Below are 27,046 nucleotides of genomic sequence, written 5' to 3'. Positions count from 1 at the left end.
TCGTCTGAAAAAAATGATTAAATAACAATTTTGTTATGCTTTTTACTTAAGAATAATTCTGAAATGTTTACAAAGCATGATAATTTTTTTTATAAAGACCCCAAAATATTCATAAAAAAGCCGTGAAAGATTTACAATTGAATTTTATCTTCTCTTATTTACGTTTTGTTAGATATTTGGCTAGACACTGTAAAGATAATAAGTATACACAAGGCACTGCAAGGATTAGAGTATACACAAGACACTGTAAAGATAAAAGTATTCACAAGACACTGTAAGGATAAACGTATACACAAGACACTGTAAAGATAAAAGTATACACAAGGCACTGCAAGGATTAAAGTATACACAAGACACTGTAAGATAAAAGTATACACAAGACAATGTAAAGATAAAAGTATACACAAGAATGTAAGGATGAAAGTATACACAAGACACTGTAAAGATAAAAGTATACACAAAACACTGCAAGGATTAGAGTATACACAAGACACTGTAAAGATAAAAGTATACACAAGGCACTGTAAAGATAAAAGTATGCACAAGGCACTGCAAGGATTAAAGTATACACAAGACACTGTAAAGATAAAAGTATACACAAAACACTGCAAGGATTAGAGTATACACAAGACACTGTAAAGATAAAAGTATACACAAGGCACTGTAAAGATAAAAGTATGCACAAGGCACTGCAAGGATTAGAGTATACACAAGACACTGTAAAGATAAAAGTATACACAAGACACTGTAAAGATAAAGTATACACAAGACACTGCAAGTATAAATGTATACACAAGACACTGTAAGGATAAAAGTATACACAAGACACTGTAAAGATAAAAGTATACACAAGACACTGTAAAGATAAAAGTATACACAAGACACTGTAAAGATAAAGTATACACAAGACACTGTAAAGATAAAACAGCTGATTGAACCAGCTGGGTTTAGAAACGGAGGCAGAGGAGACCCTGTATACATCCTCCGGACATATTAACATAAACAACACGATTCTTTACACTTATAGCAGAGTGTTAACATTATTCTTTATTATTGCTTCATAATTCTCTTCCTATCCTTCATAATCTTTTATCTAAACTCCATAATCCTCTTGCTATCCTTCATTATTTCCTTCCTATCCTTTATAATTCTCCTCCTAACCTTCATAATCCTCCTTCTATACTTCAAAATCCTCTTTCCTATACTTCCTAATCCTCTTCCTTTACTCCATAATCCTCTTCCTATACTTCATAATCCTCTTCCTTTGCTTCATAATCCTCTTCCTATACTTCATAATCCTCTTCCTTTACTTCACTATTCTCTATTTATACTATAATCTTCTTCATATACTTCGTAATCCTCTTCCTATCTTTCATAATTATCTTCCGATGCTTCATAATCCTCTTCCTGTCCTTCATAACCCTCTTCCTATACCTCTTAATCCTCTTCCTATACTTCATGATCCTCCTCCTATATTTCATAATCCTTTACCTATCCTTCATAATCCTCTTCCTATCCTTCATAATCCAATTCATATGCTTCATTTCCTCTTCCTATGCTTCATAATTCTCTTCCTATCCTTAATTTCCTACTCCTACCCTTCATCCTTTCCTTATCCTTCATAACCCTCTTCCTATTCTTCATAATCATTTTCCTATCCTTCATTACCCTCTTCCTATCCTTCATTTTTTATTCCTATCCTTCATATCCTCTTCAGCTATCCTTCATATTCTCTTCAGCTATCCTTCATTGCCCTCTTTCTAGTTCTTCTAATCCTATTCAATCTTTCTTCCAATTTTTCTTTTTTTTCTTTTCTTTGTCCATTCTCCTTCCACTACTTTCCATCCTTTTTCCACTACTTTCCATCCTCCTTCCACTACGTTCCATCTTCCTTCCACTACTTGCCATTCTTCTTCCACTCCTTTCCATCCTGCTTCCACTTCTTTCCATCTTTCTTCCATTATATTGCAGCTTCCTTCCACTACTTCCCATCTCCCTTCCTCTATTTTCCATCCTCCTTCCACTACTTTCCATCTTCCTTTCACTACTTTCATCCTACTTCCACTACTTTCCATCCTCCCTCCACTACTTTCCATCCTACCTCCACTACTTTCTATCCTCCTTTCATTACTTTCCATCCTCCCTCCACTACTTTCCATCCTCCTTCCACTTCTTTCCATCCTACTTCCACTACTTTCCATCTTCCTTCCACTTCTTTCCAGCCTATTTCAACTACTTTCCATCCTTTTTCCACTACTTTCCATCCTCCTTCCAGTACTTTCCATCCTACTTCCACTACTTTCAATCCTACTTCCACTACTTTTAATCCTACTTCCACTACTTTCCATCTTCCTTCCACTTCTTTCAATCCTATTTCAACTACTTTCCATCCTTTTCCACTACTTTCCATCTTCCTTCCACTACTTTCCATCCTACTTCTACTACTTTCCATCCTACTTCCACTACTTTTAATCCTACTTCCACTACTTTCCATCTTCCTTCCACTTCTTTCCATCCTTTTTCAACTACTTTCCATCCTTTTTCCACTACTTTCCATCTTCCTTCTAGTACTTTCCATCCTGCTTCCGCTAGTTTCCATCCTCCTTCCACTACTTTTCATATTCCTTGAGCTACTTTTCATCTTTCTTCCACTACTTTCAATCCGTCTGCCACTTCTTTCTGTACTCCTTCCACTACTGTCCATCCTACTTCCACTACTTTCCATCCTCCTTCCACTACTTTACATTCGCCTTCCACTACTTTCCATTCTCCCCCTTAACTACTTTCTATCCTTCTTCCACTACTTTCCATCTTCCTTCCACTTCTTTTCATTCTCCTTCCACTGCTTTCCATTCTCCTTTCACTACTTTCCATACTCCTTCCTCTACTACTTGTACTTTCCATTTTTCTTTCTATTTTTTCATTCCTAATTTCTGATTTTTATCATTGATCATTTCAAGAAGAATGTTACTAATTTTAGTTAATTAAATATTTGTTTATTTGGTCCAACAAGACAACAGCATAGGAATATAAATAAATAAAATAAGAATAAAAGATTCATATAAAAATTTATGTAATCAATTTATAAACTTTAATGGTAAAAACACGGTTTGCCAAATTTGATAAAAAATAATGATCATAAAAATGCTTTGAAAAAGGTTAAATAATCATTTTTGATCAAATAAATTCTAATAAGAAATCAATAATTTCTGGTTTAAATAAAAAATACTTCAGAAAATTTTTTAACGATTTTAATGAAAACAAAAAAGGAATTCTAAGATTGATTTTTATTCTTATTCCAGGTTTGTCATGTTAAAAACTCCTTTTCTACATGACGTGTTATAAAATGTTTCTATTCATCATAAAGTTGAAAATTAAGATTGTAAGTGAATCTTCGAGATAAAGCAAAGGTTGATTTGAAAACTGTCAACTGCTAACCAGAATAATTGTATAAAACAGATTTAACTTAAAATCTTTTTTTTTATACAACTTTTGGTGTTATTAATGTATTCTCCAGATGCGGGAAAATATCTTATTTAAAAAAATCTTAAATATTTCAAACTTAATTAAAACTCTTTAAAGGGACTGTCAGCTTAATTTCAGGAAACGGCCAATTTGTTCACAACGGAAGTACTCTACTAGAGAACGATCTTTACTAGAGAAAGATCGTTAAGGAAATTCATTCGTTTAATAAAACAGTTCGTTTTGTAAAAAAACGATCATTTTTTCAAAAGAGTTTTCCTAAAAAAAACGTTCTTTCAGTAAAAAAATGAATGTTTTTACAAAGTTTGATTGAAAAAATCGTTCTTTCAGTAAAAAAAACCGACCGTTTTTTAAAAATCTATCAGAAAATTTGTTCGTTCTGTAAAAAAATCCGATCGATCGTGTTCGTTTTTTTCGTTCGTTTTTAAAAAAACGCCGTTTTTTTAAATTCTCTGAACAATTCAAGTTGTTCGACCATTGTCCGTTTTTTTCTGAACGACACCATTATTCACGAAAACCCATTTAAACTATTATCTTAAAAGCTTTGTGAAAGATATAGTCGTTTTTCTATACTAAAACTAATTTATTTTGTCAATAATTTGTCAATTCTTATCTTTGCTCCGACAAAAAACCAGAGGGTAACGTTGTGAATCGTTCATGTAACCCTTTAAATCTTAAAAAGGTGGATTGAAAAAACGCCGAGTGTCCCTTTATAATATTGATTACAATAACATATAATCGTTATTTTATAAAATATATATAGACATCGGACATATTTAAACACAGAGCTAACATATTTAAAAACGAAGTCTTGATTTTTAATCAAAAATTGATTTCATAAAATTAATTTTCAATCACATACTTACAAATATATGTAACTTTTTAATATGCAAATATAAATATGTTTCTAATTTGTGTGTTTGACCAATTATGATTTAATAAAAACTTCTTTGATTTGAGACAGCGTTAAATTACCCGATGAAACCAAAATATTCTCATTAATGTAAATTTAAATGTCTGTCAATTAGTAAATTAAAAAATGGTTTAAAATTTTTACATATTAGACACGATCATTGCTTGCTTCAGAAGTTAAATAAACAATGTGAATTACGACATTTAACACTTTTACAAGGGGTTTAAGGTTACATGATAAACCTTGATTTTGGTTTTAACTTTTAAATACAAGCAGATTAAAATACAAATGGCTTTAATTAAGTAATTTAACATTATAATTTCAATACTAATATACAATCAAAGTATTGCAATCATAGATTAATAACAATACTGATAGATCACTAGATGTTGTCTTTTCGAGATTTAAGGGGGTTTTCATTCACAATAACCCTGAGACACAGGAGCATGAAGTATTTACGCTCATGCTCTCTCTCTGTCTTGTCATTTACCGCAGCATGTGCGTAACTCCTTCGAAAACGATAACCCTCTAAATCTTGAAAAGACGACATCTAGTGTTTTATCTGTATTGTTATTAATCTATGATTCCAATAAACGGGAAAATTAACAAGTGGTAAAGTTTTAAGAACAATGCTGCCCCAAGACTGGTGTTAATTTGATTTTCTGAGAATTTGAGCACATATAATTCCATTCTTTGGTACTTTCTCCAATTCAGTCAGTCATACGTTAAATAGATAAGAGAGGGGAGATGTCACAATTATGTTAATTTATATTTTTTTAATTCAAATAGAACTGTTTTCTTTCAAGCTTCTTTCCAGTTAAAAAAAAGAGTGTACTGTATACAGAGTACAGTGTACAGAACACAGTGTACAGAGCACAGTGTACAGAGCACAGCGTACAGAGCAAAGTGTACAGAGCAAGTGAACAGCTAGCACAGTGTACAGAGCACAGTGTACAGAGCACAGTGTACAGAGTACAGTGTACAGAGCACAGTGTACATAGCACAGTGTACACAGTATACAGAGCACAGTGTACAGAGCACAGTGTACAGAACACATTGTACAGATCACAGTGTACAGAGCACAGTTTACAGAGCACAGTGTACAGAACACAGTGTACAGAGCACAGTGTGCAGAGCACAGTGTACAGAGCACAGTGTACAGAGCACAGTGTACAGAACACAGTGTACGAAGCACAGAGTACAGGGCACAGTGTACAGAGCACAGTGTACAGAGCAAAGTGTACAGAAAACAGTGTACAGAGCTAAGTGTACAGAGCACAGTGTACAGAGCACAGTGTACAGAGCAAAGTGTACAGAAAACAGTGTACAGAGCACAGTGTACAGAGCAAAGTGTACAGAGCAAAGTGTACAGAGCACAGTGTACAGGGCACAGTGTACAGAGCAAAGTGTACAGAGTACAATGTACAGAGTATGTATACAGAGTAAAATGCAATATTACAAATGTTTGATTTTCAATCAGCAATTCTCGAGTGTATAATATAGATGATAGATATATTGTATACATACAAAACAACTGTTAAGCTTGATACTTGTTGAAGACAACTTAACAGTATTTAGGTTTAGGACACTGTGCAATCCTCGGGTTTCGTCTCGTTCACTTTACGACGAATCTGAACAAATAAAAATAGAATATCGAGAATAAATATAAGAGACGGTATTTTTGATGTTAGGCACTTTCCAAAAAGATTTTTCCCAAGTGGCAACTATCCATGTCTGTCCTAGCCGCAGCGCTCGGCCCCCAGCATGTTCTAGCCGCGGTGCTCGACCCCCTAGCTCATCCTAGCTGCGACTCTCGGCCCCCATTGCAGCCTACAGCGCCTCAGAGGGCCTAACCTTTGGGAAGTTGCTGCTTGGGAAATTGCACATTTAGGAACTTGCCACTTGGAAAATTGTCACTGGGGAAGTCGCCCTTGGGAAAATGCCTTTGGGAAAGTTTTACATATAGCACTGTATTATCAAATCATTTCTTGACTGTTTTAATTATGAACTTGGAATTCTTATTTTGATAACAAAAGGTTTAAGAAATGTAAAAATAATCTAAAAGAACTATTTTTTTATATCTTGTAGAGATTCACATATAAATTGAGTCTTGATAAACTTAGCTAAAATATTAAATAATGTTGAACGTTTTGACCAAGCAATGTAAAAGGAGATCTTGTAGTAAATATAAAAATACCTAGTTTGATTTGTTTCCTTGGTCTTATTTCGAGTATTGACTACTTAATCTATGTTCCAGTCAAGGTTTGCTACAAAGAAATCCAGAAACAGAAAATCAAAATATTTCGGGTTAAACATTACTTGACCTTAAAGATTTTTAATTTAATCAAAACCAGTTTATTCAGGAAATAAATACACATTTTCATTTTCGTATAAATTAAAATTGAAATTATGACTTTCATGACAATAAGCCCTTACTGCCCGTTTACATTCAATGAGTCCTGTTTCCTGTCCCTGTAACCTTGAAATGCACAAAATGTCGCTTCAAGATAAAATTCTCGAAAACGAACCTTATTGCTGCTCCTACGGACCAGAGATCTGCTCCTAGGTTTCCTCTCTTCAACACTTCTGCTGTCAACAAACATAAGGAATAAATTGGGCCCACTGTGTACTTATTCATGGCCCATTGTGCAGTTTTGCATGGCCCACTGTGTGCGTTTGAATGGCCCATTGTGTACTTTTGTATGGCCCATATTGTGTACTTTTGCATAGTCCATTGTGTACTTTTGCATAGTCCATTGTGCAGTTTTGCTTAGCCCACTTTGTGCATTTGCATGGCCCACTGTGTACTTTTGCATGGCCCATATTGTGTACTTTTGCATGGCCCATTGTGCAGTTTTGCAAGGCACACTGTGTGCGTTTGCATAGCCCATTGTGTGCGTTTGTATGACTCACTGTGTACTTTTGCATGGCCCATATTGTGTACTTTTGCATAGTCCATTGTGCAGTTTTGCATGGCCCACTTTGTACATTTGCATGGCCCACTATGTGCGTTTATATGGCCCATTGTGTACTTTTGTATGGCTCACTGTGTACTTTTGCATGAACCATTGTGTACTTTTGCATGGCTCATTGTGAACTTATGTATGGCTCATTGTGGACTTATGTAAGGCACACATCAAAAAGTTCAAAATAAGATTACAAAATGGCCTCTTATAAATCAAATTTAGATATTGAATTAAAGCGTTGAGAAATTGAAATTTCAACATTGTCTCTGCAAACCATCCACAAGACAAATAACGCAAAAATAAAATTTTAAAATTTATTATATATTAAAATGTTACCTCGTATTCTCAGCAATACTGTTCTGCTCCTGAGCTTGTTTCTCTCCCTAAAATAAAAGGTATAAAATGCCCCAGTTTAAAAAAAAGAAATATTAATGTCATATGTTCTGAGGAAGTAAGCTTCATGGCAAAAGTAATATAAAATATTATAAAGTCGTCAATTTTTACTTTTTTAACAAACTCTTTTCTACAAAACTATTGTCTTGGACACCTCTAAAGTATTTTGTGATTTTGAATTCAAGAATTATACGATGTAAAATTAGGTGGACGAGTGAATGCCGCAAACTATTCTAAAGACGATCTCCATGGCGTACTTTAACTGTCATGTTTAGTGGGACACCCTTGTATATTAAAGAAGAAACTAATTAGATGCAGGAATAACAACATAAAAAATATCGAAGCTCGGCGCCATACTTCAGATTGAGTACAACAATTTCACAGGTAAGCGGGTAGGTTAATTTTTTATTACCTTTTTCCAATGGATCCTCATGTTGAAGTCAAATATTGGAGAAGAGGATATCCTTGATGAAGGGGAACAGGAGGAGGGGGTGATAGGGGAAGAGGGGAGGGAGTTCAGGGAAGGGCTGGGCAGGGAGATGGGGGAGACACGCTCAGAAGGTTGAGTTACAACTGTTGTGGGTAAAGGTCGTCGTTTCTCACTTCCAAACCTTGTCGGGAGTTTTAAACTCTTTATTCTGCTATGCAGACTTTTTCCATCATTCTAGGGTTAGAACATTATAATTAGATAATTTATCCATCATTCTAGGGTTAAATAATAAGAATTATATAATTTTCCATCATTCTAGGGTTAGAACATTATAATTAGATAATTTATCCATCATTCTAGGGTTAAATAATCAGAATTAGATAATTTTCCATCATTCTAGGGTTAGAACATTATAATTAGATAATTTATCCATCATTCTAGGGTTAAATAATCAGAAATGGAAATTTTTTCCATCATTTTAGGGTTAAATAATAAGAGTTTGATAATTTTCCCATAATTATAGGGTTAAATAATAAGAATTAGATAATTTTCCCATCATTCTTGGGTTGAATAATAAGAATTTTGTACCTTTAAATGTAAATGATAACCCTAATGTAATTCGTGACTCATACAAAAAAAGTTTTGCGGGGACACAGGAGGCTCAATTTTTGAATTCTTAAAAGTCCTACAGGTTGTTTGTTCCAAAAAATGAGAGGAATATGAGTAAACAACAAAAGAGGGGGGTTCACCTCCCTTAGGGTTAATATAATTGTGCTTGCTTGAATCTTTTATAAAAATTGTAAAATAAAAATATGACTACCTGATTGGTGAACTTGAGCTTGGCATATGCTGATGTTCCTCTGCGAAGACTAGAAGAGGCCTGGGGTATGTTCGAGATCTCTAGAAACGCCTTCAACAAAATGAAAGTTTTACAAAAAGTCCAAGATTCTAAAATTTGTATTAAATACAACCATACTTATATAATTATTCAGTGACTATCCTTACATATTAATATTATGAACATTAAAAGTAAAAAGTAAAAAATTATTTATTTATGAAATATAACAAAAACATACAAAAAAATGTGTTTCAGGAGAAAATATTTAAAAACCTCTAAAAGTAGAGGTTGTGGGAATATTTCCCCCCAATTCTAAAAAATATAAAAATATGAATAATAGGAAAAGGAAAGGAAAGGATAAGGAAAGTTACATATTTATTGTTTACACTATATTTTACATAAAAATTAGTGGTGGATTGTTAGTATTTTTCGACGATGAACAAACAACTTTTAGTTTAATTTAGATTTATTTGGAATGTTAAAAAAAGTAAAAAAAGCTTTATGGAGTGTGAAAGAGATATAGGTTCTATGAAAAACGGGCATTTTTAAGCATCTTTTTAATTCGCGCTGATTTTTGACATCCTTTATGTTTGATTATATCTTTTACTCTTTTTAATCTTTTTATTCTTTTCTTTGTAAAGTCGTCTTTGGTTTCTTGGATTCTTTTGCAAATTAGGTACAAACTGTTTTAGTATTACTGTAAAGCTAATCATTAGAAATAATTAAGTAACAACTCAGTTTTTATCTCCATATACTAACGATTTTTATGTTACAGGAAGTATAACCATTTTTTGTTATATCTCTTCATTAGTCACTTTTTCTGTGTCTGTTAAAATAGAAGTCTTTATCTCTATAAGAAAATTGATTAGATCTCTAGTCTTTATCTCTATAAGAAAATTGATTAGATACTCTTCATCTCTTTATCTCTATAAGAAAATTGATTAGATCTCTAGTCTGTATCTCTATAAGAAAAGTAGAAAAAACATTCTGCAAGTCATGTTTTTTTAATTTAAGTAACAAGAAACCCATCCATGGGGTTCAATAATAATGTTTCCAACGTCTAAAAATTTGTATGATAAAATTAGATTGAATTTTCAAAAATAAAATGATTTGGTTGGACGCTTCTCTGAATCTATAGGATATGAAGATTTTTTGGATAAATCTAACGCTGCTTTGGAGTTTGTATCTATAGATTTTTTTAAATACTTTTTTATTTAGGAGTCTCCTCAGCTGAAAACTTTTGTATTGGATACCTTTAATCCCTTCTGCTTAATCCGTATTCACTGTCGAAACTTTTAATTTTGCCGCTTAATCCTCACATTTTGATATCCCTGCTTTTTAGGACCAATGAGAGTTCTTGTGATGATTACGCGACTTTTGAATTAAGTTTTCAGCTCTTTACATTTACAATGCATGTTCAATAAGTTTTGCAAACGTTTTTTAGGGTACTTCTAGACGTCTCAGCTATGTAAATTTGTTTTTCAAATCTCATCCATACCGGTTGACTTCTCCCAGCAAACTTTATTCGTCAAACTTTAATTTCTTTGTAATTCGCATTTTTCCGGAGGTTGTTTAGCTCTGTTTTCTCCCCCCCCCCCATCTGTATGTTTATTTTTTATATAGGTGTTAATTGGACTCAACTTCCCCATCAAAACTTTGTATTTACATCAGAATTTATTGTCCCCGGACATGCAAACCATTGAATATCAGACATGGTTCCCCAATATTATCTGTTAACCCTATCTCTGCTGGGGTACTTGAAAACCAGGATATGCTGGGGGGGGTCAATTTGACCCCCCCCCTCTAAATCCCATGTTTGATGTCCAAATATGACAAATGATACATCATTGGAAAGCTCTTGTGCTCTACTTTTAGAATCTGCAAAAAAATTTGCAAATTTGCGAAAATTGAATTTTTTATCGCAAAATCCAGTTTTATAGTAAAAATGTTTGCAAAAAAAAATTTGTCCAAAAAATGACAAATTATACATTTTTGAAAAGCCCTTGACCATGCCATTTCAAATATGCAAAAATTTTTGCAAAATTTTAAATAACCTGATTTTTAATCAAGAAAAACTAAAAATGTGCAAATTTCCTTTGACAGGTTGTTTGCAAAAAATTTGCAATTTTTTTTTCGCTATTCGTTTCCTTATGTCAAAGGCTTTCCAAAAAGCTAAATTTTATCAAAATCTGACAAGTGGAAGTGGGTCAAAACAAAGATTTAGTTTGGTTACAGGAAAAAGCAGTCATTCAGGCAGTGTGCCTGAGGACTCAGGCAGTTAGTATTAAAGCCCGGTTTTAGACCTAAAGGGAGGGCTTTGGGTATGTAGGAAAAGTCAGAAAATTTCAACAGCCTCAGACCAATATTTTTTGAGTTAAGTAAAACAAACTACAGGGGGGGGCAAATTGCCCCCCCCCAGCAGGAATAGGGTTAAAGTGAGTTTAATAAAGGTAGGGGGTCGGGTTTATGCATGGGTTTATGTAGGGCTGGGCACGTTCCAACTTTTTCTAACCGTTTCTCTAACGGTTAACTCCAACCGTTAAAAAAGATAAATTTCAGGTAGCTGGCAATTCTAAAGGTAAGAACGGAACGTTCGTTCAGATTTAAAAAAACGAATTACAATAATTAACCAAAAATGTAAAAAAGACAATTGTCATAGATTTCTAAATTGATTTCAAGAATTGTTAAAGCTTTAAAACTTACCCAAGATATAAATGTCTCTTTGTAAAGGTTAAAATTTATGAATTTTACAAATTTCAAAACTTGAAAGATCTTTAAAGCGGTCAAAATCAAAAGTAATGGTTAAAAAAAAATATTTCTTCATTCAATCATAAGCTAAGTAATTTTTTAAATATCTAAAAATCGACAAAAGATCAAACAATTTTGAAAATTAACGTTATAACTTCAGCGGTCGGCATTTGTATCAATACAATAAAGACGACTTTTCTATTTACGTTTTGATTTGTCTCTTTGTAAAGGTTAAAATTTATGAATTTTACAAATTTCAAAACTTTAAAGCGGTCAAAATCAAAAGTAATGGTTAAAAATAAATATTTCTTCATTCAATCATAAGCTAAGTAATTTTTTAAATATCTAAAAATCGAGAAAAGATCAAACAATTTTGAAAATTAACGTTATAACTTCAGCGGTCGGCATTTGTATCAATACAATAAAGACGACTTTTCTATTTACGTTTTGATTTCTAACAACTTTTAACAAATGTAAGCAAGTGTTTACAAGGAAACAAAGAGAAGCTGTTAATTGACAGCTTCTCTTTGTTTCCTTGTTTATATGAATCAACTATTCATGCTGTTTGAAAGCAAGGTAGAAATTTAAAACTGGAATCAAAAGTCGTCATTAACCAACTAAACAAAACCTGGCGTATTTCACATTGTATTTATTCCTCTCATGATTTCAAAAAATTTTGGATTTGAACTATGTGAGCTATGTAAACCAATTCTATTTAACTTGAATCAGCGTACACGAGAAGTGGTTAAACTACCTTTACGCAGTTCAGCAGACCGTATTATGAAACGCTTTTGCTTTGCTCTTAAATTGGTTTTAGATAATAAAGACGGTTTTTATTTTCTCTTTGGTTGAATCCTTATGTATTTCTATTTTGTAATCAATCTAGAGATGATATTGAAGATTTTATATAAATTTAATTGTTAATAAACCATCTCCAAATGCTTTGAAGATACTAAATTCAATAGGCAAACAGAAATATAGAATTGAGTCTAATTTCAAGTTAAATATTAATTATTAAATAGAAATTTGTTTAACAAAGGATCGAAAACTTCTATTTATTTTATAAAGTTACAAAATGGAACTTTTAATGAACTTGTATTATTTGTTCTCTTTATGTTAACTTTACCCCCAGTAAGATCTGTACGGAACCGTACAGGCTGAACCGAATTAAAGAAATTGAGTATAGGGTAAATATAATAAAAGAAATGTTTTGAAAAAAAAATAAAAAGCAACATGAAAATACAAAAAGCTTATTTGCTCTAGCATGATAGAGAAGAAAATGAAAAAAAAATTAAGAAAATTTAATCTTAAAATCCAATCTTTGGAACATTGAACTTTATTTGATTCGCTTCAAGGAACAACATATTTTGGCATTAAATAGTTTTTACTTTTTTAACTTAGAACTCTTATCAATGTAAAATTTCATTTCAGATTAATCTTTTTTATAAAATATAAATGAAATAAGGGGAAAGGGCAAACTTTACAGTCACTTTAAAACGATGTTTTATAACCTTGAACAGTCCCTTTAAAACTATTGTTTATCTTGAACAGTCCCTTTAAAACTATTGTTTATCTTGAACAATCCCTTTAAACTATTGTGTATCTTGAACAATCCCTTTAAAACTATGGTTTACCTTAAAGACTCCGTTCACGTTGTAAGTATCTCTGGCCGAACATTCAACAACCTTCAACCTGTAAAAAATATATTAAAGGGACCGTTCCCGTGATTTCTAAATACCCTCCGTTTGCAGAGTGACATATCTAAACTCGGAACGGGAAAACAGTCGTTTTTCTTGAACAATTCTAAATCCTGACAACAATTCCTTCATTGTTTAGTAGTAAAATCTCTTTAAAAAAAACCAGAATTAAAAAATTATTAATTTTTTCAGCAAAGCACCACATGTAACTTTACCAGTGTAAACTATAAATGTTTATTATTTCACAATGCTTAATCTAGATAAGACCTTTGTTCAAAAATACAATATCTATTTATGATGATTTTAATTTAAGAAATTGAAAATGAAGAGAAAATATAAAGGTAACAATATATTCAAAAATGTTGCAGTGTCTACAAGATTGCTTTGACAATTGATGTAACCGGACCAGATTTCAGGAATTTGTGTCATGTGGTCTTTGAAACAGTTCAACCATTTATATTGAATCTGTGATTCATGATTTTTCCATTTCCATATATATGTAGATGATAACTTCACTGCAGAACTAAAGTATAGGTAGTTCAACGGCCTAACTCAAATTAATCAAATTCGTTCCCTGGTTTCCGATCTTAATTCAATGGTTGTTTAATATTAATTGTTCTATATTTAGGATTTGAATTGAATCGTTTTTCTGAGGTTGTCCTAAAAGCTCGGTTTTGTTTCGTTAAGTATATTTCTTGTCTTATGCCAAGGTATAGATATAAACAATTAAACAGAGATGATGTTCTGGCTGAAGTGTTTTATACTCATTTTCTTTCATTATTTAACCATCTTCCAGGGGGGGGGGGTGAAAATAACTCAAAAAGTATTGGTCTGAGGCTGTTCGATTTTTATTTTCTTTTCTAACTAACACATGCCCCTTACTTTAAGCTCAAAAACGGGCCTTCTATGCATACTGCCAGAATGCCTTATTTTACCTTAACCCGACTAAATCTATATTTAGACCTACTTCAGTCATTGGATTTCGACATTTTACAGCCCTTTGGAATGCCTTGAACAAAAGGAGGCAGATTGTACAATTTTTGCGAAGAAAATTTGAATAGATTTTTGCACAGATTGCTTTAAAGAGATTTTGCACATTTTCAGTTTTCCTTTAATGCAAACTTAGTTTTTGAAATTTTGCAATTGTTTTTGCAAATTTAAATTTGCCGTGTCAAGACTCAAGGGATGTTCTAAAGCGTATAATTTATCATATTTCTCACATTTTTTGTTTTTGCACATTTATAGCTTAATATATATTTGAAATTTTTAAAAATTGTTAATTTTTTGCAGATTTTAACATTAGAGCACAAGGGCTTTTTAAAAGTGAATCAAATGTTTAAGGCCCCCCCCCCCCTCCAGTTGGGGGGGGGAGGGTCCGCGAAAATGAGGTTATTCCATAAACCTCTTATTCATGTCATATAAGGCTTGGCCACCTAAGAATCTTTTTTAAGGGACGTTTCAAGATGTTTAAATGTTATGTTTAGATAAGAATTTCGACCGAAAACCCGCTATTTCTTGAAAACTCGTTAAAATAGGATTTTTCAACACGCTACTCTGACTAAATCAAGGTTTTGGCATGCTGCTGGTGCCCCTAAGTCTTTTACATATGGCTGTTAGAATTCTATTTATATATTTAGATTATCCCAAAACCGCTGTGCTTTCTTGTACTTTTGCTATAAAATATATGTTTTTCGCTCGCTGTAACAAAGACGACATCTGCATATATTGCAGGATTACAGGATCCATTAAAGGATAAATATATGAACAAGAAAAGTAATTATAAATTGAAACACAAGACAAATGCAATTAAGGAGCAGCATTTTGTTAGTCCCTCTAGTCCCTCTAGTCCCTCTAGTCTCTCTAGTCCCTCTAGTCCCTCTAGTTCCTCTAGTCCCTCTAGTCCCTCTAGTTCCTCTAGTCCCTCTAGTCCCTCTAGTTCCTCTAGTTCCTCTAGTCCCTCTAGTCCCTCTAGTCCCTCTAGTTCCTCTAGTCCCGCTAGTTTATCTAGTCCCTCTAGTCTCTCTAGTCCCTCTAGTTCCTCTAGTCTCTCTAGTCTCTCTAGTCCCTATAGTCCCTCTAGTTCCTCTAGTCCCTCTAGTTTATCTAGTCCCTCTAGTCTCTCTAGTCCCTCTAGTCCCTCTAGTTCCTCTAGTTCATCTAGTCCTTCTGGTCCATCTTGTCCTTTTGGTCCCTCTAGTCCCTCTAGCTCCTTGTGTTAAACTAACCTCTTGTTAGGTATAGTATATGCTGCCCAGTCGATAACATCTTCAATAAAGATCTCCCGACCTTCATCTGCCAGATCAACCTTGTTCCCAGCGATCACTATTGGGAGCTCCTAAAACGTTAAAGGGATTGTTCCCAGCGATCACTATTGGGAGCTCCTAAAACGTTAAAGGGATTGTTCCCAGCGATCACTATTTGGAGCTCCTAAAACATTAAAGGGAGTGTTCCCAGCTGTTACAATTGGGAATTCCCAAACCATTGAAGGGATAAACATTTATATATTTAAAGCAATCACCTTAAAATCTGGTCGCTGCTGCTGTATTTCCTCAATTCTTGTTTGAATCAGTTCTGTAAAATATTTAATTTAATAATTATTATAATAATTATTAAAGAAATGAAACATGGTGCATTGATTTGATTTAGAAGAAAATCTTTTTAATACCAGATTTCCTGATATAAAAAGGTTTAAATGCAGGAGAACGTTTCTCTTTAAATTAAATATAAAAAGATTCGTGTTTGTTGAAATACAGTTCAAATAGCTAGAGGCTGTAGTTAGAAATGTGCGCGTTCGTTTTTTTTGTACGTTCATTGTTAAGGTTAGGCTGGGGTTCTGAAAAAATTCACAAACAATTTTTAAATCATTTATTAAAGATCAAGTTTGTTAACTCGTTAACGGTCATGACTGATCAATAAAATTCTCATTTTAGATTAATTAATAGCTTTGTATTTCTTTGAACGTTTGTTCCTACATCCTTAGTTTTGAAATATTTCATTCGTTAACAAAAATATAGCTATAGAAAATGCCAACTCTGTAATGCTTTATCCTCTGTGGTTACCTAATGATGAAGGATCTGTTACACTGTATACGAGAAGGAAAGCATGCCCTGATGTTATGGATAATCTGCGCATTACAGGAAACTAAATATAAAATTTGATGGAAAACTTTTTAACAGAAAATAAGATATGATTCAAAATTATTCAACAATTGCGTATTATAATTTGTAAACAGTATTTTAATGAGCAGTTTCAGAATCTTGACAGTTATGTTTCTCTTATAACAGGGCTCATTTGCATGATATATTGTAAAGCCTGCCTTGTGAGGCTAGTTTTTCATCGATCAAATGGATTTAAGACATAGAAGTCTAATTGAATAATTTACAAGGCTAATGTCTGATCTAAACGTCACCGTGTAAACCTAGTAGTTACATCAAGGATGAATTAAGCAAAGTAAATCAATATTTATTTACGGTGGTAGGAGATTTTATCAATATAATGAAGACGACTTTCGATGTCCACTTTTATTTAAATCGAGCTTTTAAACAGCATGGATACACAAAACACGGAAAATAGAGAAAAAAGTTTCTCTATAGTTACTTGTAACCTTTTAACTCGAAAAAAGTTTGTTAACAATTAAAACTTCACTAAATAATCGTCTTCCTTATATTGCTTTAATCGCCTACCACCGTATCTTATTCTATTAAAATTTCCTTTAATGTTTACCTGATCATCTCCTGCAGTGTCCAGGAAATCAACCTGACATATATGATTAGTTTTTAGTTAATTAGCTTTTATTAGTTTCTAGATGCTGATTATATAATCGTTCACGTTCTTGTAATTTATCAATTATCAGAGAACGTTCAGATAAACACAGCTGTCTTTAATAATAATAATAATAATATTAATAATAATGCAAAGATGGCATTTCCCGATTTACAACAGTACCATTAAAAGATTTGTCTAATCAAGATTGAATTAGATATCTATGTTTTTGCTTCTCAAAACTGTTTATTTTCATTGCCGGTTTCTCTGCGAACGTGACTTGCGCAATTTGTATCATAGAAGCAATGGAGAAACTTTCAGAAATAAACACTTTTCGAGTCAGAAAAACGACAGTATCTATCTATCTATTAGGTACCGTTGTAAATCGGGCATTATCATCTTTGCGGAAAAGGGTCACGTGAAATTACGCTTACAGTCTCTTTAAATTCATTTGTACACTTATTTAAACATCAAGCATAATAATAGAGTTATAAGGAATAGAGTATAGGTGTACTTGAGTATAAGGAATAGAGTATAGGCGTACTTGAGTATAGGGAATCGAGTATAGGTGTACTTGAGTATAAGGAATAGAGTACATGTGTACTTGAGTACAAACGGAATTAGGTAGATGTAGATTTTAAAATCATTTCTCACACTAGAAGCGCTATAGTCCGCTATATGAAGTTAATACATGTAGTACCAGGTCAGTAACATTTTGCCTAGTACACATTCGCCTAGTACACATTCGCCTAGTACACATTCGCCTAATACACCTTCGCCTAGTGCACATTCGCCTAGTACGCATTCGCATGTATAACAGTTTGCCTCTGTAACATTTTGCCTATTTAACATTTGAGTTTATTTTTCGCCTATACAAAGTTTTGATAATGTATACCTGTTTTTTCGCCTAATTCTGAGACTGGATTAAATTTGTGAACAGGTTTTTCAATTATTATGTTATACAGGCAAACTGTTATACAGGCAAAATGTTATTTAGGCAAAATGTTATACAGGCGAATGAGTACTAGGCAAATGAGTACTAGGCGAATGAGTACTAGGCGAATGAGTACTAGGCGAATGAGTACTAGGCAAATGTGTACTAGGCGCACGAGTACTAGGCGAATGAGTACTAGGCGTATGTTTACTAGCGAATAAGTACTAGGCGAAAGTGTACTAGGCAAAATGTTACTGATTCGTAGTACATCAACGCCGGAATATTAATTAAAATGTACACATAACAGTATGACCAGACCCCAAGACTACTATGATATTCACATTAATAATTTTATATTTTCTTACAGTAAAATACATTAAAGAACAGATCACAACAAGGAACCTTTGTGTTTTATTAAAAGATCGCTTTAAAGAACTGATTACTCACAACAAACTCTAATTTTCTACTCCCTAAATCTTTGCCCCTTGAGGATTAAAAACTTTAGTATTTCAAACTTTGACTATTGAAGAAAAATGCATAGTTTGATATATGAAAAGTATGAGTATTCTGGTTTGTACCTTGAGTTTAGAATCGTACATGAACAAGTACATGAACACGTACATGGTATGAATAGTATGAGTATTCTGGTTTGTTACCTTGAGTTTAGAATCGTACATGAACAAGTACATGAACATGTGCATGATATGAAAAGTATGAGTATTCTGGTCTGTACCTTGAGTTTAGAATCTCCAACTGTGAAATCCTCAGAGTACAAATCCTCTACGGTTGGTTTATACTTATCCTAAACATCAAACTCATTGTATTTTAATTTAACAAAATTTGTAATAATTGCTCATGAACTATCTAAATTATTCGATACATCGGTCAAATCTGTCCTTGGACTGATGATGATATGAAAAAAACATCGAAATATATTTCCTACTTTGTTGTATATTCTACAGATAGAAAACATTATTAACCAGTTCAGATTTTTAACATTAAATCATTAATCTAAACATTTTCCACAATTTAAGGGCAGTTTAGATTGCACCCTGCGACCGACGGGTTTCCCGACGCTCTAGCACCCCGTACGTGAGGTGAAGTTCTTTTGCCATTTGTAAAATTTTATTTGTTTATTTTTAAAAAATTTTTCTTCAAAATAACTCCGGACATGGGTCTAAGAAGAATGTAAAATCGACCAGTGATATCTCCAACGAATTCATGATTTGTCTGTAAAATTCCATAAAGGAGCTGTCATGGATAAATTCATATTTAAGTTTGAATGGAGTGCAATGTGTAAAAAAGTGACAAAGTTAATCTAGGAAAATGTGTGTTCAGCTCAACTTTACAACGTAATAATATGAATATGTAATGCATGCATGTACATTTTCATTATTATCCAATGAAGGCATAATTTATCAAAGTTAGGTTCAAGATATACCCCATATTTAGGGAAATTACAGTCATAAAACAGTTTTCCAGACTAAGTTACATAAAAGTTACAACAAAAACAAACATTTTTAGTTTAATTTCCTTTCCAACTTATCATTCATATTTCCACATTTTGTTAAACATTTTTATCATCTTATAAATCAATACTATATTGACATCCATAGTTATGTGATAGATACATAGATGAACTAACTAGATATTAACTAACTAGACATTAACTAACTAAATGTTAGTTACCTAGAAGTTAACCAACTAAATGTTAACCAAATAAGCGTTAACTGACTAAAGGTTAACTAATCAAACCTTAACTAACTAAATGTTAAATACCTAAAGGTTTACTAACTAAATGTTAACTAATTGAATGTTTACTAACTTAAGGTTAACTAGCTGAACGTTATCTAACTAAACGTTAATTAACTAAATGTAAACTAACTAACTATAATCTAACTAAACGTTAATCTACCTAAACGTTAATCTAACTAAACGTTAGATATCTTATCTAATCTAACTAATTATTAACTAACAAAGCAATAATGTAACTAAAGTTTAGCAAACTAAACGTTAACTAATTAATTATAATCATTAATATAATTAGACTTTAACTAACTACAGAATGTTACTACTAGCTAAACAACTAAACGTTAATCTAATAAAACGTTAACTAATTACTAAACGTTACTCCTAACTTAACAACTAAACGTAAATCTAATAAAACGTTAACTAATTACTAACGCTACTCATAACTAAACAACTAAACGTTAATCTAATTAAACGTAATTTAATTACTGAACGTTACTCCTAACTAAACAACTAAACGTTAATCTAATTAAACGTAATCTAATTACTGAACGTTACTCCTAAGTCCTAACTAATCAACTAAACGTTAATCTAATTAAACCTTAACTAACGGATAAAAAAGTATAAACGTTGCCGGAATTAACCCTAAGTCTGAGTGACCTGGAATGTTGTATATAGAAACTGACCTGGAATGTTGTATATAGAAACTGACCTGGAATGTTGTATATAGAAACTGACCTGGAATGTTGTATTTTGTCTCCATCAAAATTCGATCGTCATTAAATTTTTAAAAATTTTGAAAATCCGCGAAATTTTTTGTGAAAATCCGCGAAATTTTTTGTGAAAATCCGCGAATTATTTTTGTTTTGTTTTACGATGTACACAAAGAGAACATGTTCACAACTAATTTAGAAGATGGGCGCGAAGCGCCCTCTAAGGCTAGTATTAATAAATATGGAAAGTGTTGATCAAATTACTTTTTTCAAACTAAATAACGTCTTATTTTTATCGAAGAATACAATATTTTGTTCCGTTAAATCGATATTAACCGAACCATATTAAGATTGTTCAATAATTTATAATAAACTTTATCACATATTTTTAAATCTTTTATAAAAATGTATTGAAGGATTGAACCGGTATGAAAAAGTTGACACAGTTCCTTGATTACCTATCTCCCATAACAACTAATCGAATTCTCTCCCCCTCTCCTTCCATTTTTATCTGAAAAAAAGCTTATATTTAAAAAAAAATTAATTTTATTGAATATTGGAATTTAATAATTTAATTTAATAATTTGTGATTGCAATTGTATTATATCATGCTTTGTAGTTGAATAAAAATATGAATGGAATATGAATAATATTCCTGTAGGGAATTTTATTTTTATTTTTCTTTGAAAGTGATTTAAGAAAGCAATATTAAGAGTATTTTTTTCAATTCCAAAATATAACATAATAATGTATGATTGTTTATTTTAAAACATCGTATGTATAAAAGTAGTAATCTCTGTTTGGGTGTCCGTATGTTTGTTTGTCTGTTTGTGGGGTCGTTCATAACTTGACCGATTTGCCTCAAATTTTGAGTATAAACTCGGAAGAATCACGGAAATGTTCCATAGCATTGTTTAAAAATTCTAAATTGAGTGGGATGAGTTACAGAAAAATTTTGTTTCCAGACAAAGTTGGGTTCCCAAGCTAGTTTAATATATTTCTATGAAGACGCCTTGTAATCCCTCTTATTCTTTTTCATTAAAATAGATGATTTTACAGTTAATGAAAAAAGATATGTTATTGTCTAGAACTTTTGTTCATAATAATCTTCAAAAGAATTTTCGAAGAAATTTTTTTGCCCGGTGCTATCATTTAGCATTGCTTCCATTCAAATCTATATTGCAGAAAAAAATATATGTATGAATTATAATAATGAATAGATATACGATTTGATTACAATTAAGTTATAATTAAGAACATGGCCCCCATTTCAATGTTAAGCTAAGAATTGATTTGTTTCTGGTACCCTTTCCTCTCTGCGCAATATTCAAATGCAAGTCATGTCTTTTCTTCAAAGAAAACTGGACAAGACCCGGCCATGATAAATGTTACGTTTCTAATAAGAGATAATTATTCAATTGTGAATTTCAAAGCAACCAGAGCTGGGAACTTTAGAATGGGATACCTTTAATCCCAACTACTTAATCCGAATATCCACGGTAGAAACATTTAATTTTAGTCCTTAATCCACTCTTTTTTTCTCTCTTTGGATATCCGTACATTGTTTTCTCCAATGAGAGTGTAGGAATATAGTTCGTAAATTGTATTGACCAATGACAGCCTTGAAAATAAATTCTATTCCATGAGAGAAATCCGCAATTGCTAACAAATTAAAAATTTATTGTCGGCCATTTTGTAAATTAATCAGTGAAGAAAATTATTTGATAATACGTTTAAAATTCCTTTTTAAACGAATTTAACTAATGTATTTATAAAGAAAAGTGAGAAATTAAGAGAAGGCCCTTCCAGTCAAGAAAATAAGCAAATTTTGTATTCCTAGAATCAAACTTGTTGATCTCGAGATTTTGATAGTCTCGAGATAAGCAAAAAGAGAGGATTAAGCATTAATCCTGATATCTACCATTCTAAAGTTCCCAGCTCTGATCAAATATTTTAAAAACATGTCATTTTATTCTTGTCTTTGGTTTGCCTATGTTTCTAGTGAATAATCTACAACCAGAATTATCGGAGGATAAAAAGTTATTAACCCAACCCCTTCCAAATTTGAAAACTATATTTGCTCATTTTTGAACATTTTTGACTCTATTTACAGGAACTTAAAAACTATAAATCACTGTGTTTTAAGTTCACCAGCCTTAGAATAATTTTAGAATATTTTGATGTCAAACTCTTCAATGGTTAAAAACTAGAAAAACAAATATTCTATGGATGGGTATAAATTTGGGCAATTACCCCCCCCCTTCCTTTCCCATTCACGCCACTGTGATTATTATCGTACATTCCCCTGTATCATGATGTCTAATATTACAAAGATTTAGATTCATATTATTTGCACTTTGCCGATATTAATTAAAGGCAAATATATTGTTTCATTTAATCCCTTCAGTATACATCTATATATATGCTTTGCTTGTCTGTCTGTTTTTTTCTGTTTGCTTGTATCCAATAAACGTCAAAACGGCTAGGCCGATCGGACCCAAATTTTGTGTGGGACCTCGCGTGACCAAAGGCAAGGTTTATGGATGATCAAATAAAAAAAAATTACCTCTAACAAAATTCGATTTTTGAAAATTTTGAAAATCAACGTCATTTTTTATATAATCCGCAAAATTCTTGGTTTGTTTTTGTTTTGCAATGTACACAAAGATAACTTGTTCACAATTGAAATAGAAGATGGGCGCGAAGCACACTAAAAGCCTAGCTTAGATAAATTATAAACAGAGTTACCCTTAACAATTGAGACTTCAAAGACCAGGAATTTAAGTAATTTTTTTTTACATTCTTGGTTGGTTAGTAGGCTGCAATATCAGGATAGGTGCCGATTGTAAATTGTATATTTTACTTTATAGTCCCTTAAGAGAATATATTAGTATTTTGATATAATCGTTAAATATTTTTCAACCATAATTGGGGGGGTTACAGACCACCATTTTGATTTTTGTGTTATAATATTTTAAAAATGTTAATAGTGGGTTCAACGATAACAATCTATAATTTATAATTTCTGATAAAGTTTTAAAAATATTTATTGGCTCTCAAGTTATTTCAATGGAAACTTCAGAAATAATTCCCATGTAATGAATATTGTGTAACCCTAAATATTTATTGGCTCTCAAGTTATTTCAATGGAAACTTCAGAAATAATTCCCATGTAATGAATATTGTGTAACCCTAAATCTGTAAACCTGAACTATGGTATACATTATTAATTATCTACGTTTGTAAATAGTTGCAAAACCCATATCATGATTTATCTTAACTGTGCTGTAAAAAAACTATGTAACATGATTTACCTTAACTACCCTGTATATAACTACGTACAACATGTAGCTTAATCATGTTTGTATATAACAACATAAATGTTGATTAACTAAACTTGTAACAAAGAACCCAAAATACATTTAGTTGGAATAATACTCCGCTTTGATTACGGTGAGAGAGTTGTTCTTCTTGGTCAGCCAACAAGAAGCGTCCTGAATCAATAGATTGGGAATATTTCTCAAATCAGTATCCTTCTTTCCTGCATGATTAACATCATTTATTTCCAGGGTTTTCAGGCATTGATATTGACTATGGTATTCATAAGTTTTGAGTTTGAGTTTTAGATTAAATTGTACCTGGATTGATAAGGGTCTGAAAACAGTTTTAGGAGTAGGGCATCCATAGATATGTTTACTTACTATATCATAGATAAATAAATAAACATTGATAGCTTGTGTAAGCAAAATCATCAAAAATTGTACAGTCCGCGCACTCATACTTCTTGGGGTCCAATTGTACTTCAATGATAAGCGGGGTGGTTTGGTGTTTTAATGGATTTTATAATTATTAAACCACTCAGGAGTGAATTTTATTTCATTGAGCAATATATCATATTGAAGAGAACTGAAGAAGGACATGAGAAGGATTGACTAACTTAAATTTCTCTCTACAGAACTCATGTACACCACAAGTACTCAATGACATTAGAACAGCCAATGTTCACAACCAACCTAGTTAATCTATATAATAGGAATATATTTAAGACATCTCTGTACATTTATATCTTTCAAGATGAAAAATGTCGTCTTATGCGCAATCTATCTTTATCTATGTAAAATATTGATAATAATCTTAAGATATTGTCCAACTTGAACCTCTTACATAGTATAAATGCTAAAATATTTGATGAAAGATGAAAGAGCTCAAAGAGCTAAGAGCCTGGACATCTTTCTATGGGATGATATATACCAATTATAACATGTTAAAAGTTCAGCCAAAAATATATTTTTTCATAAGATTTTGAACGTCTTTTTAACAAAAATTAAAAAGAATGCTATTACAAAATTTATCAGAAAATGGTGAACAAAATCTTTGGATTAAAAGTTTTCTGCCGTTTTGCTGATTTAGTTTATCCTGGAAAAAGCTAAAGAATCCGCCAACTCTCATTTTGACTCCTGGCAAAAACCTGCCCATATATAGTTTCATACCAGGATTCTACCACGAGATATATTCGCCGAAATTTAAGGGGGATACCAAGGGGGGGGGGAGTACTTACAGGGAGTATCTGGCTAGGCATAGTATTTGAGTTGAAAGTACAGTTTTGAAGAAAATTTTTTTTTTTTAACTATTTGAGACCTAGAAGGCGTTTGTATGGTGAATAATTGCTAACTAAGAGTGCAAAATCGATCTTTAAAATCCTTCTGGCGCTCGCCCCCAGGCAGGTTGTGGCGTGGTACTTCTTGCTGGGCAGCCTCGCAGCGCCACAACCTGCTGGGCAGCCTTGCTGCGTCAAAACCCGTCTGGGGGCGAACGCCAGGGAGGACTTTAAGGATCGAATTTTCGCCATTTTACACCGCAAATGTAATATTCTATATGAGACGATGTAAGCATTATTATTTCTGGGGAAGATTTACTCTAGAGAATTCCTAGTTAAAAAGTTTTAATGAAAAACATGTCAAAGAATTATTTCTGAAAAATGTCCAAGTTAATTAAACCCCGGATATATCATCCTCAACTAATCTTTCGGTGTGTAGAGCAGTAATTTGCAGTACTCTGACCGAAGAAATAGTGGGTTTTAGTAGAGAGTGATCTAGCAGTTGTATATTACAATAAAAAGATGGAATAGGAATACAAGGTTATAGGAAAGTATAAGCTTTAGGAATTTTTTTTGAAAACACTCCCGCGCAATGTCCTCCTAAAGAATTGATTTTTTGACAAAAAACTCGGATTTTCTTCTATGATTTTAGTGCTACAAACCTATAATTGGTGTTGACCAATAGAACATGTTAAGTAAATTAGCTGAGACCAGTAGATTGAATCCAAACTTTAACTCCAGAGTCCAGAACATTACATTTTGAAACAAAATTGTGAAAATTTGAAAAATCCCATGTAAAAATTACTTTTATACAATGAATGGTCTTCTTCATTATTGAATTAAGACAATTGAAATATTTTTATATCTCACAGTAAATTATACAGACGGAGAGGGTGAATTTATGCGACACAACTGGTACGACGTTGTGACCTCGTAGCTCCTTTAGATTTGGTTTGACACAATGTATTCGGTGTTTCGTATATTAAAGATCAAAATAGTTATGTTCTTTTAATAAGATGAGTTATGATCGAAAACTTAAATATTTCTCTTTCCAAATATTGGGATCTCTCCCTTTAAACTAACCTTGATAAATTGTATTACCCCGACACAACTTGGTAAATAAGTATTAAAGTTTACTAAACCTAAAACAGTTTTTTATCCTCCCAAGTAGGAATGAAAGTAAGGATAAGAAAATGTTTAAACAGACTTTAATAGTCGATATGGTGTACACCTTTCACAACAAACTGTAAAGTTGGTGTGTACCTATGCAAGGTTAACCACAAAGCATGAGGCATCAGAGACGATTGTACGGAATTTATTCTAAATATGTTTCTTTACAATAATCAATCTAGGCTTTCCAACGCAAGTGGATTTTTGCTCGCATTGCTAAATCATATAATAAGCTATTAAAAGACTAAAGGGAAATGTCCACATTTCCATACAAAGGGTGGTGGTGGGGGGGGCCTTCTGACTTTGTTTTTAGAGATATCTCTCTGATTTTTGGCATGCAGGCCTGAATTTTTCCCGCATTTTTCAGACATTTTTTTAAAAACTCTCCTTATACCATTTCCCCCCCTTACCCGCATTTTTCCCTTCCTAAAGGCCAAATAAGTCTTTCGACTTTATTACAAGAGATTTATCTCTAATTTTTTGCATGCAGACCTGAATTGTGATCCAGATTTTGGATTAAAAAACAAAGTGGGGGGAAAAATAATTCCGCATTTTTCGGACATTTTTTTAAAAACTTTGTGACAGGTCCATTTGGGGTGTCCAAAGTCATTAACTTTGGGTCAGAAAACTCAATTCTGGACTCTATATTGCAT

At 32.4% G+C, this 27,046-nt stretch overlaps 1 protein-coding gene across 1 annotated transcript; it reads right to left on the bottom strand.

The window, feature by feature from the left end:
* Positions 1–4,673: 4,673 nt before the first annotated feature.
* On the bottom strand, positions 4,674–25,475 carry LOC111702630 (ras-related protein rapC). The gene is made up of 14 exons (XM_023474382.1): positions 25,299–25,475; positions 21,085–21,137; positions 20,652–20,670; positions 18,898–18,966; positions 17,192–17,224; positions 16,528–16,609; positions 15,987–16,039; positions 15,694–15,803; positions 13,406–13,463; positions 9,006–9,095; positions 8,168–8,419; positions 7,699–7,745; positions 6,925–6,985; positions 4,674–6,027 (listed from the first exon to the last, which is right to left on the bottom strand). The coding sequence occupies exons 1-14, from the start codon at positions 25,473–25,475 to the stop codon at positions 5,977–5,979; spliced, it is 1,155 nt and encodes a 384-aa protein (XP_023330150.1). The 3' UTR covers positions 4,674–5,976.
* Positions 25,476–27,046: the final 1,571 nt, after the last annotated feature.

The sequence above is a fragment of the Eurytemora carolleeae genome, unplaced genomic scaffold (assembly GCF_000591075.1).
Source record: "Eurytemora carolleeae unplaced genomic scaffold, Eaff_2.0 scaffold500, whole genome shotgun sequence".
Classification (NCBI taxonomy): Eukaryota; Metazoa; Arthropoda; class Copepoda; order Calanoida; family Temoridae; genus Eurytemora; species Eurytemora carolleeae.
Note: the sequence above shows the minus strand (reverse complement) of the source record. Positions and strands in the feature narration are given on the sequence as shown.

Coding starts and splice junctions, on each gene's coding strand:
- LOC111702630 (XM_023474382.1), bottom strand. CDS start 25,475: ATGGCGAAAATTCGATCCTTAAAGTCCTCCCTGGCGTTCGCCCCCAGA. Junction 16,040..16,527: donor AACAGATCCTTCATCATTAG/GTAACCACAGAG, acceptor AATATTTTACAG/AACTGATTCAAACAAGAATT. Junction 9,096..13,405: donor ACGTGAACGGAGTCTTTAAG/GTAAACCATAGT, acceptor ATTTTGTTGAAG/GCGTTTCTAGAGATCTCGAA.